At 53.1% G+C, this 12,164-nt stretch overlaps 1 protein-coding gene across 1 annotated transcript; it reads left to right on the forward strand.

The window, feature by feature from the left end:
- Positions 1–60: 60 nt before the first annotated feature.
- On the forward strand, positions 61–11,416 carry IGFBP4 (insulin like growth factor binding protein 4). Its single transcript, XM_004450101.4, has 4 exons — positions 61–885; positions 7,701–7,858; positions 8,378–8,512; positions 10,182–11,416. The coding sequence occupies exons 1-4, from the start codon at positions 126–128 to the stop codon at positions 10,314–10,316; spliced, it is 1,188 nt and encodes a 395-aa protein (XP_004450158.2). The 5' UTR covers positions 61–125; the 3' UTR covers positions 10,317–11,416.
- Positions 11,417–12,164: the final 748 nt, after the last annotated feature.

Raw genomic sequence — 12,164 nt, forward strand, 5'->3', positions numbered from 1 at the left:
GGGGGTCAAGAGCAACCCCTTCGTTCTCCCTTTGCTTTCCCGGGCTCCGGTTCAGAGCCGCTCTCAGCGCCTGCCACGGCTTCCAAACTGCGCGGCTTCCTTCTTGGGCAGAAAAGGACTTTCAGATGTTGGAGCCGCGGCGGCGGCGGCAACGACTTAGGACAGCGCCCCCTCCCCCTAACGGCCGCCTCTCCCTCTCCCCCTCGCCCGCCGGGCTCCCCCACCTCTGGGAAGGCGCTGGGGGTGTGGCCAGGGGCCGGTATAAAGTCCGGGGGAGCCGGTCTCGGGCAGCCGCTCAGCCCCCTGCCCCCCGCCGGCCGCTGCTCGGGCCGGCCGAGGATGCGGCGCAGCGCCCCGGCGGCCAGGCTCGCCCCGCTCCGACCCGCTTGCTAACTTCCCTGGCTCCGTCCCTGTCTGCCAGCGGGGCCGCCCCATCTCCCGGCGCCCTCCGGGTCGAGTCCTCCCGGCTCGCCGGGCGCTGCCGCCGTGTGCCGCTGCCGCCAGCTCGCGCGCCCGCGCCCCGTCCTCGCCCGGTCATGTTGGCGCTCTGCCTCGTGGCCGCGCTGCTGCTGGCTGCCGGGCCCCGGCCGAGCCTGGGCGACGAAGCCATCCACTGCCCGCCCTGCTCCGAGGAGAAGCTGGCGCGCTGCCGCCCCCCCGTGGGCTGCGAGGAGCTGGTGCGGGAGCCTGGCTGCGGCTGTTGCGCCACTTGTGCCCTGAGCAAGGGGATGCCCTGTGGGGTGTATACCCAGCGCTGCGGTTCCGGTCTGCGCTGCTACCCGCCCCGGGGGGTGGAAAAACCCCTGCACACTCTGATGCACGGGCAAGGCCTGTGCATGGAGCTGGCGGAGATCGAGGCCATCCAGGAGAGCCTGCAGCCCTCCGGTAAGGTGCCCTGGTTCACCCACGCCCACCCTGGTGTACAGCCCTCCCTGCAGCCTCTTCTGGCTAGCCTGGAAGGCCCTTGAAAACCCCCACGAGTTAAGGAGAAGGCAGATAGTTGACTGGGCCCGGCTGGCATGTCCATGCTCAGCCAGGGAAACTGCTACAGTCGCTAGCAGCCTGTTGCCACCCTAAAGGGGGACTCTGTCCCATCCCTCCATTTCACTCCTCCCAGGTGTGCCTATGGGAAGAGCCATCTCAATGGTGGCCCTGCTGCTGGTGCAAGCGGTGAACTAAGTGACCCTATTCAGCCACCAACCTAAACTCAGCAGTCTAGGGCCAGAAAACTGGAGGGTGGGGGTTGCAGGGTGAGGGCAGCCTTCTGTTCCAGATCCAGGGAGCTCCCCTCATCCTGGCAGGTGAAAACTTAAGGAATCTGAGGAGAGCCAGGAGCAGGACTTTTGACATTGAGGTGGGGTGGAGGAGGTCATGCAAATTAGAGGGGCCTTGACGGTGAGGGGCTTCAGAGCTGCTCTTAACCAAAGCCACATGCCAGTTCACCTAGCTGTTTGAGAGATAAGAAGAAGACAGGGGTCTTTTTGCCAGGCCTGAGCACCTTTACCTGCACTCCCGTCTCTTGCCATTTGAGGTGGCAGAAGAGAAGCAGGTCTTGGCCCAGAACTGCAGTAAACTAATGGATGTGGGCTAGGGAATAGAGAATAGGAGAGAGAGAGAGAGAGAACTTTCAGCAGGCCCTTTGCCCTGATCTTACACTTTTTCTTTTTCCATTTCTCAGTGAGCCTCTATCCATTTCCCCTTACAATCTTTCTCAGACTCTTTCCTTCTTTCTCATATTCTTTTGTTGTGCTTTCTCTCTCAACCTCTAGTTTCATTAACATTCTCAAACTCTTTTCCTCAGTATCTTCTCCCCAGTGTCAGTTTCTTTTCTCTTATTCCGTTTTTCTCTTTCTGTTTCTGTTGTCCTGCTTCACTCGCTTTCGTCTCAGTCCCTTTAGGTTGCTGTTTTTCTCTGTGTCTGTCACGTTCCTTTTTGTCTTTGTTTCTGTCTTTCTCTGTTACTTTCGGGATCTCTAGCTGCCTTTCTGTACCTCTGCCTCTCTTTCTTGTTCCTTCTCTGTTTTGCTTTCTGTGTGCCTCTGTCTGTGTCTGTCTCTTTTCCTGGTGCTTGAACCTTCCATTGTTGCAGTCCGGATGCTGGGACTCTGGCCTCTAGCTTCCTGTCCTGGGTCCCAGACCGCTCCACTTCCTCAATCCTCTGCAGCTTGTTAGCTGGAGGAGAGCAGGATGCAGGGAAAACAGGAAGGAGGTGGACCCTGGGGGTCTGGGTCTCTGGCTTTTCTGCCCTTCCTGCCTTGGGCAGAGAGAGATGGATCAGCAGAAATCATTCTAGGAGTGATGCCAGTCTGGCACCCTGCACATATGAAAGGGGTGTCTTGGGGGATTAAGTTACTGATCCTGGAGCTGAGATGCCAGTGTCAGGGGGAGACAAGTGGCACTGGTACTAGACCAGACTAGGAGGAAGGACTGAGCCTTCGGGCTCCCTGGGTATGAAGGGGGCATGTTCCCTTTGTATCTCCATCCTCCACTGGCTAGTGGGTGAGTATCTGGCACCAGATAAGGATGGTTGGTAGCCTCTTTCTTTCTCATCAGCTTGAACCTGGGTCGGAAGAGCCCCCAGAAGGTCTTGGACACCCCTTCCTCCCTGGCTGGGTAGGAACACCCCATCCTGTAGTGGAGGAAAATCTGATCTCCAAGGGTTTTTTTTTGGGGGGTATGGTATGAAGAGTTTGTGATTACCTTGTGGCACCATCGCCTTAAGAGGGCTAAGAATGCCAGGTCTTCTTTGGATTACAGAGCCTGGGTCTCTAATATTCCCCCTTCACTCCTTTGTCCTCCATCCATGCAGTGGATACAGATACCTAGAGAAGGGAAAGGAGAAGCCTGAAAGATGCTGGAGGAACTACATACCTCCTTGGCAAGCTATGCCCGTGTCCTCTCACTTTCTAGTCATCACAGAAGTAACCCCTTGCCATGGGCTGGGCCACAATGCACCATGTGAATGTGCTCCCTAGAGCTGTGTATCAGTCAGCCCTGCAGTGTTTCTGGTAAGGCAGATTGGCCACAGCTTGGCCCCTCTCCTAGCTTTCCTCTACAGCTGTATACTCTCAATAAGCCCCTGTGTCTCCTAGGTCCCAAAGCTTGGGCCCTCCTGCCTGGGGAATACTTTGGTAGAGATATCAGGCACCTTTCTGTCTTATTCTCTTGAGGCTGAAGCTTCTGCAGGTGGCTGTGGGAGGGCAGTCACTTGGCATGCCCCTTCCCTTGGCCATTCTAGTCCAGCTGCCTCCTATTTGCCTTAGGGGCAGGCCTCCCTCTTCCATCTCCAGCTTCCCTGACCCTTCCTGCCTCCCTCCCCACCTGCTGGCCCTCCTGCCCCTGAGTTTGAACTAGACAGCCGCCAGGTTGTGGAATAATACAGGTCAGCAGAGGTGAGGGGGGTGGGACATGGGCGTCAGAATTCCACACATTCTGCACCAGTGGTATGGACCATCGACTCATGGAATCTGGGGGAGTGGACAGTGGGAAGACTAGTGGTAGTGCTTGTACTACAGAGTTCTTAAACTATGGTCTGGGTCCTTCTGGGACAGGGTAGGGAACATGCAGCCTGGGTTAATTTTTAGTCAACGCAGCAAATATTGTCTCCTCTACTTCAGTACTGGGAATTCAGTCATGTCATGGGAACAGGGCCTTCCCAGAAATTCTGTGCCTTGGGGGAGGGGGAAAGGAGGAGCACTGCTGCTTAACATTTTTTTCTTTAGTATTGGCAAAGCCATAATTATTGGTGTCTTGGGTATCAGAAGTCTATCCATTTAAAGACATAGGAGCTGAAGAGATAAACTCCTCCTCCTTCCTCTCTATCCAGTGTGCTTGAGTTTACTCATCTGTAAAATGGGGGTGATAATGGGATCTGCCTCACAAGGGTTGGCATGTCTAGCATGGAGTAAGAACTCAGTAAATTAAAGTGATGATGTGGATGGTGATGAAGAAGAAGCTGGGAGGATTTACGTTGAAGTGTAATTCCTCTGCTGATGCTGGGTATTTGGGGGACAGGGAGCAAAGCTGGGGGGTGTTCAGAGGAGTTGGGAGGGGTGAAGTGGTGCCTTTTGCTACTGTACCAATGACAGGCCAGTTTTTCTTATTTGATTTTCTAGCCTGAGGTTGGCACACGGCATGATGGTGAGGGGATACCCTGTGGTTCAGACCTCTAAGTGTGGGCCTGGTGCCCAGCTCAGGTGGTCTTGGCTTCCCTAGCAGAGTCTGCAGAAGAAGGAAGAGGCCTTTCCTTCTGGATAGGTGGGAAACCCTCCAGATATGGCCAAAATTTCTGTGTCTGGGTGGCTGGGACTCCCCAGCTGACAGCCTCACCCAGGGTGTCTTGCAGGGGGAGACAGCTGGAGTTGAGGAGAAATCATGGGGGTGAAAAAAGGCAGCAGGAAAGAGGAAATCTTCCAGCTTTAACCACGAACTTTGCAGCTGGTTGTGCCAGAGCTGTGAAACCTCTTCTCTTTCTGGGCTCCTTCCCTTCCTCTCTTGTTGGAGCAAAGACCAAGGTTTCCCCTGTGGCTCGATATTAGTGAGCCTGGCTCCAAGCAGAGGCTGGGAGGAGATGACCTAGTTTACCTTGGAAGCCCCACCTCCCAACAAGCCTTTCAGAGGTCAGACCTTCCAGGGGGATCCGTGTGACCCTAACTCCCACTCAGCGGGGGGAGCTCACAGGCTTTGGGGTCTTCCTGGAGCTCATGACTTGCTTGAGCACACCAGATGGTTGAACTCTTGTGTGAGCAGGGAAACAGCTAGTATTTAGTTAGTTTTGCATCTGTGAGGGTTAATATTTTCAAGGGACCCAAGACTATGACCCTTACCACCCCAAACCCAGTGCCTAGGGATGGATCCTGGGGTGAGTCCTCAGTCTGCCAGTTAAGCAAGGCTGGGCAAGGAAAAGTTACAGATTAAATGGAAAGTCAACAAGCCATGGTGCAGGGGAACTGGTGAAGTCACCGTGTTCTTCCCTGGGCCTGTGTCTTTGACCAGGGCAGGGTCAGAATGTCCAAGTCCATGTAGGTGTGTACTCATGGATGAGTGTGTGTCTGGAAACGTGATTGTTTGTATATGTTTGTGACTTTCAAGTCCCAGCCTGCCTGTGTCTGAGTAAGCAAAATTGGATTTACTCTGTGTCCCTGCATCCCCATAGGAATAAGGAAGTAGGCTGCTCTCTATTTGCTGCTTTCTACTCTCAGTTTAGGCATGAACTAGGGGTAAGTGGGCAGTACCTGGGGAAACCATGAAGAGAGCCTGCTCAGCTCTTCAAGATATGACCGGGGACTAGACCAACAGAAGAACAAAGCTATGCATCCATGGTCATCCCATGTAAGCCCCAGGTTTCACTGAGATTATCCAGTTGTCCTTAATAGTGCCTCCTAAGTTAGGGATAAACATCCCAAATATCCATTAATAATCCCCTAATGGTTAGACATTTGTGAACTTAGACTCATAGAAACTCAACATGGGAAAACATAGTTGTAGTTGATTTTCTACTCCAAATATCATTTGATTCTTGAGGCCTCTATCATGCCGACCGAACACCTTCCAGGGTAGGAGCTCTCTCTCTACCTCCTGAGGCACCCGCATTCATTAGAAGACTATATTACACCTCAGACCCGAGAGTATTCTGTGCATTTACCAAGAAGAACAAGTGTCACTGTGTAAAGTAGTGCTTTCCTTATGGTCATTAAAAGAAAGCAAGCTCAAAGCAAAACAGCAAAACCTTTCCCGGTTCAAAGGGTGCCCCCTAGAGTTAGCGTGTGGGCTTCAGCTCTTCCCCAGTGAAATGGTGGGGCCTTTGTTCACACTTAGGCTCAGCCTCTGTCTCATTGTTTTAGATCTTCCATTTCCTCGTTCTCTCCTTGCACCAGCCCCTGCTTATCCCACTGAAACACTATGGCCCAATCCACAAGCCTTGTGGCTTTAGGCAGCAGGGAAGGCAGGGGAGTCAGCTACTTGAGGAGCTCCAGGGAAGGTCCTGAATCCAGATCCTTGGTTCCTAACTGAGGGCTCAGGGTGCATAGTCTCCTGGGACAATCCCAGTTGTGTGAAGCTTAACTGCTCTGTCTTTTGCTACCCACACTTGCTGGGAGGTCTTGCTATAGTGTGTCTTCTCCTTGGTTGACCCCAGGAATTTGATGTCATTTATGGGACAAGAGTCCTCTCTGAGGAGTGTCCTTCTTGGTATGTTAAATATCTAGAAGGATGGATCATATCTATCTGCTCCATTTATTCCTTCCCTCTGATTCCTTTTTCTAGGCCAGTCTTCCACCCGTGACAAACCTTCTTCCCATCCTTGGTGACTCAACTTTATAAATAACCTTTAGTGCGGAATCTTGACAAAGACTTTCTAAGGGTCTAGAGTCCTCCTTGCCAGGTTTCTCTTTATCCACATGCTTCCCCCAATACCCCCAAAACCAGGAGAATAAAAAGAAAACTAAACCCCCAGCTTTGGCTAGGCGGAAAAATATTATTTGACCCAGAGGCAACTCTGGGACTGCTGCCATGCATGGAGGAACCTGCTAACTCCTCAGGAAAAAAAAATCCTGACACAAACCAGATGTAACCTCCTGTCTGGCTGCCAACATCTGGAATGCTGGCAGGGGCCTCACACTCAGGCCGGCAGGGAATTGCCAAGACTGAGCATTTCAGAGGTGGCTCTGATCTGTGGAGAGGTGTTCCAGCCTCTTTTTTTTTTAAGATTTATTTTATTTATTTCTGCCCCCCACTTCCACTCATTGTTTGCACTTGCTGTCTGCTCTCTACGTCTGCTCATTGTGTGTTCTCTGTGTCTGCTTGTCTTCTTTTAGGAGCACTGGGAACCGAACCCTGGACCTCTCATTGGAGGGAGGTGCTCAATCATTTGAGCTACCTTTCAAACCTCTCTCTCCAGCTCAGCCCTGTGTTCTGGTTTTTGGCTGTCTGGAATGAGAAACAGCGGTTATAGTTCAGGGACTTCTGGATGGGATTTTTGTCAAGTTCATATAGAGCCTTCAGGATATGCCAGCGAGGGAGGGAGGGTCCAGCATCACCACCCCCATCTCCTGGCTCTGGGCAGTAGACACTGCCTTTGGATGGGGTCTGAGGGCTATAGATGGAAGACTTGAGAACTGAAGGGAGGTCTGAGGGTGTTCTCTTGCTCCTGGGGCTCCACACCTGCACTTTCACATGTGGGCATTCACACCCACTCCCACTTCTCTCCTACCCAGCCAACGTGGAGAGCCTTTATCACTCAGGGAAACTGCGATTTTGGCCATTTGTGAGAGGGTTAGCTGAGCTAACAGCCCTGGGGATACCCTGGCTGACTCAGCCAGACACTGTAAAGAGCAGGCCAGGAGGCAGGATGAGCAGATGGAGAGGGGAATGGTGGGAGGAGCCAAATGGAGGGAAGGGCGCGATCCTGTGGGGAGCTGACCTGCCTGCTTTAGACCTCCCTGCAGGGCCCAGGAGACCCTCCTGCCGTCTGGGCAGCTGCAGCTGGTGACTCATCTGAGGACTGAACTGGGTGGGATGAGGGACGAGTCAAGGACTTCAAGAAGGAATGAATTCCTGAGGGGACCCAGGGGAGTGGGGAGGAGATAGAGGGTCCTTTCCCCACCCCCACCCTCAGGGTCAGTCTGGAGAATCCCAAGAGAACGGAGCATTGCCCCGGGGTTCTCTGGTGCTGACCTCTCCTCATCTCGGCCTGACCGCAGACAAAGATGAGGGTGACCACCCAAACAACAGCTTCAGCCCTTGCAGCGCCCACGACCGCAGGTGCCTGCAGAAACACTTCGCCAAACTGCGAGACCGGAACAACAACGGGGGCAAGATGAAGATCGTCGGGGTGCCCCGGGAGGAGGCCCGACCTGTGGTGAGGACCCCTGATCCAAAAGCAAGCGTGTGCATAGGCGCGTGCGTGCCTGCACACACATACACCACCGCTACCACCTCTAGATCCAGAGAGTGCTCATTCAGCAAACTTTCTTTGGATACCTACCGTGTGCAAAGTGCACATGGTATAGAGCATCAGGATCCAGAGTCTTCATTCCTTTCCTTGGAATTCCTTTCCAGCTCCTAGATCCCAAAACTTCCCAATGGCAAAGGGGTTAGTGCTGGCCATAGCAGGGGTCTTGGGACCCTGCTCCATGGTCTGGCTAATGTCATTTCTGATGGGTGGTTCTGATGGGTCTGTTCCTGGGTCTTACAAGTTAATTATGTTATTTTTCTTATCCTTCCTGCCTAGAAATTGCCCCTCCCTATTCTTCTCCATAGGTTTCTCACAGTCCCTTCCCCTACTTTCAGGGTCTTTAGTGCCCATTTAACTCGAACGCCTAGCTCTGGTCCTGCTGCCCCTCTCCTTTCTGTTAAGCAGTTTCATCCTCTCCCCCAGCCCCAGGGCTCCTGCCAGAGTGAGCTGCACCGGGCCCTGGAGCGGCTGGCCGCCTCGCAGAGCCGCACCCACGAGGACCTCTACATCATTCCCATCCCCAACTGTGACCGCAATGGGAACTTCCACCCCAAGCAGGTGGGTCTCATGGTCCTGACAGCTTGGCCTTGGTCTCACCTTCAGGTACATTTTGGCCTCTCCACAGCATGCTCCAGGATGAGATCTCAGGAAGGAGGGTGCTCCCCAACACAACCCAAACCCTTTGAAGCCTCCTTGAATGCTACCCCAGTCTTAGACCCTCAGCAAAATTTTGTCCACCTCACTCATGTCAGCAATGAGGAGACAGAGACCCAGAGAGGGGTAAAGTTTGGCTCAAAGTCATGGAGGAAGTTGATGGCAGACCTGAAACTAGAACAGTTATCCTGCCTCCCTGTCAAGGCCTATTTCCACCACCTCTGGACTCACCATCGGGTGTGCAGACCTTAGCACTTCTACCAGCTTCTATTTCCTAGCCCTCTCTCACTCATCCTACTCCATCCCATGAGTAGTTCTGTGTTGTAATGTCTGATGTGTCATTGTGAATGGAGGGGCTCAGGTATGAGAAGTTGGGGGGAACCTTGGCCCACCCCTTCCCCCAAGTTGAGTAGCATACCACCTGGGGTAGGGGCAAGGATGGAAGTGAAGGCAGATCTGACAGCTGGAGACAGGAACATTGGATGAAAGCAGAGGAAGGAGGGGGACAGGAGAGAAGACAGGAAGGCATCAACCTCCTTACTCCCTTATACCCTTCGCACACTGGGTCCCCTGACAAGCCCCCAGGAGGGTGGGATGTTCAGCAAGGCCAGACTGCTCCAGCTCCATTCTGACCCTTGAGAATTGGGCCTGCTTGGAGCCCAGACCCAGATCTCCGTCTCCAGCTCTTTATGGGAATAGATACACACTCTCACTCCATGCTCTGTAGACAAATCCCCGAAGTGGGCTGCCACTGGCAAGCAGAGGCCTAGCTAGGAGAGGAAATGCTGCCCCTGGGTCTGCACATCCCAGTATGGTATGAGGAAGGCATGAGATGTGTGTAATGAGTAAAGGAACAAGAGGGTTCCTCCAAACCTATGCCAAGCCTATCTCCTTTATCCCAACAGTAATTTTGTCTTTTTTCCAAATTTTATCCTAATGAAAGTTCTGACACTAGGCTCTTTATTTCCAGATCAATCTTGGCCCAAGCTTTACTCCAACTCTGATTCTGAAATTCAACATTGTCCCCTGTCAGTCACACCCAAACTTTAGCCTAACTTCAGTTGTTCTGACCTTGGCCTCAGTATTTATCCCAATTCTATTTCTGACCTGGAATCTAACCCTCACCCAACTCAAGTTTTAGTCATAATTCCTAATTCAACTGCAACTCTTTTCTGATACTAACCTTAACCTCAACTTGGATCCTGCTTTTAACCAAATTCCATTCTTAAAGTCCCAAACTCAATCAGAACACACACCTGAGACATCTCCAACCTGAGCCTTAGTCTTTCAAATCCAGTTGTACCTTTAAACCCTGTGAATAGTCTTCCTTCCAGCTGGCTACAGGACATTTTCAGGACCCTGCCTCCAGAAACCCTCTGAACCTTCCCTTCTTGGCCTCCTTCTCCCTACTCCAGTGAGCTCAGGGGACTTGTGCTCAAGAAAGAGCCTCTGCTCTCAGAGGCCATCATGGAGCAACTGTTTGACTTGGGGGCTGAGCTGGGATTGGGGCAGGCCATCTGGGATCTCTTTTTCCCTACCTGGGAACTGACCTCTCAAGCTCTTGTCTTGGCAGTGTCACCCAGCTCTGGATGGGCAGCGTGGCAAGTGCTGGTGTGTCGACCGGAAGACAGGGGTGAAGCTTCCAGGAGGCCTGGAGCCGAAGGGGGAGCTGGACTGCCACCAGTTGGCTGACAGCTTCCGCAAGTGAACCCTGCCAGCAGGCAGGGGGCATAGTACCCCCTGCTACCCCCATCCCCTGGAAGCTGCAGAGCTGACCCAGAGCTGGGTCTGAGTCCCAGCTCTGCCTCTGGCCCAGAAGCTTTCCCTCGGGATGTGTGTGTGTGTATGTGTGTGTTTATGGGCATGGGTATAACTCTTGGGGTAAGCTGGAGCCTGGGGTTGTCCTCTTTGGGCTTAGGTAGCCTGTGAGGTATGAGAAGGGCAATGGGGAGTCCTAACATGTTTCCAAATCCATCCTGGATTCATTCATTCAGCCATCTGAAAACATTTATTGACCACATACTACCTGCCAGCCCTAGTTTTTAGCCCTGAGGCTCTTATTTTGACTCTCTTTGGCATGGGGAGGGGGGCTTTCCTATAAAGTGAGTGCAGGCCTGTGGGAAAAGAGAACTCCCATCCCTGGAGTTGAGGGGGAGAGGAGAGTAGACATGCACGGTGACCATTGCACTTCCTCTCAATCTAGTCAGAGGTTGGGGGATGTAAGGAAGGTGTGGGTGGCAAATGATGATAACTCATGAGTCCCAGACTCCCAAAGCTAAGGCTTGTCAGGCTCCCCTTAACTTCTTCCCCAGGACCCTACAGGGGAAGGACCTGCAGAGACAAGCCCACCTTTAGTTGCCTGGAAGCTGAGACCCTGCTGTGGGGAAGGAAGAGAGTCCGAGGAAGGCCTGAAGGACGGAGGGCTGGGGAGGTGGGCTTCATTTCTTTGAGCAGTCAGGGTTGGAGGAAAGAATGCCAGATCAGACTGAATGTGCCTGAGGAATAGAGGACCCACATGCTGGGGGAAGAGGGGGCTTGCCTGGGGTCCTGTCTCTCTGCTCCATTGTGGTCACAGCCACCAAGTCACCAGGATGACTCCATCCTTCCAGTGGCTCCCCACCTGTGGCTCTGACTCCTTCCCCCCACCTCCTTCCCTTGCCCCTCTCTCCCCACACTTTCTCATCCCCCCTACACCCTGGGCATTTTCTGGCTTGACTGGATGGAAGGAGACTTAGGGAACTACCAGTTGGCCATGATGTCTTTTCTTTTTTTAACAAAACAGAACAAAAATAAAACATGTCTAGACAATTGTGTTTGGTTGATTTATTTACAATCAGGGACAGGGATGCATCTGGGGTGGAGAGGGAGGCAGACTTGGGGAGGTGGGCACTGTATGGTCCCCAGTCAGGCCCTGCATGGTCAAAGGACTGCAAAAGGCCAGCCAATTCTCTCTCTTCCCCTCTAGCCACTTCCGACGGGGCTCCCATCTCCAATGTCTATGCTATCTGTGCCCAAACTCCGATGGGCAAACAATGGCTTCAGAAGGGAAACCAGGACCAAGGACTGCCCCACTGGGCCAAAGTGGTTTCTGGGAGCAGCTGATGTGTGGAATTGGGGCAATTCCTAGGGCATCAGGCAGATTGGGTTCGTGTCTGGATTAATTCAGTGGGGGCGGGGGCACTTCCCTGCAGTTGGGGGAAAGGGTAAACTCTCCAACACATCCCGCAACTCTCTTACTGCTCAGATTTCTGACTGGGGGCTTCTACTGAGATTTGATTCTGATGGGTTAGGAATGGGGCACCCTTGATTTCCTGCCCTGGGCTCACTGTGTGGCTTCTCAGGGCCAGCGTCAGCCTCAGAATTTGTGTCTACATGGGTAAGACTGGATTCTAGACTCCTGGCTATCTCCCATCCAGTCCCCCACTGCTGTGCCACATTAAAGAAGGTTTGGCTTGTCTCTTGGATGGGGTCCCCTTCCCGGGAGGCCACAGAAACAGCCTAGAGACCCTGTGTACCCACCCACCTCTCTGGGAGAGCCCCTTCCTGTCTTACTCAG

Source organism: Dasypus novemcinctus, chromosome 21, assembly GCF_030445035.2.
Source record: "Dasypus novemcinctus isolate mDasNov1 chromosome 21, mDasNov1.1.hap2, whole genome shotgun sequence".
Lineage (NCBI taxonomy): Eukaryota > Metazoa > Chordata > Mammalia > Cingulata > Dasypodidae > Dasypus > Dasypus novemcinctus.

What these genes read in the sequence shown, in the direction of transcription:
- IGFBP4 (XM_004450101.4), top strand. Translation starts at nt 126, where the DNA reads ATGTTGGAGCCGCGGCGGCGGCGGCAACGACTTAGGACAGCGCCCCCT. An exon ending in GGAGAGCCTGCAGCCCTCCG is followed by an intron (nt 886 to 7,700) that starts GTAAGGTGCCCT and finishes GCCTGACCGCAG; the next exon opens with ACAAAGATGAGGGTGACCAC. An exon ending in GGGAGGAGGCCCGACCTGTG is followed by an intron (nt 7,859 to 8,377) that starts GTGAGGACCCCT and finishes CCTCTCCCCCAG; the next exon opens with CCCCAGGGCTCCTGCCAGAG.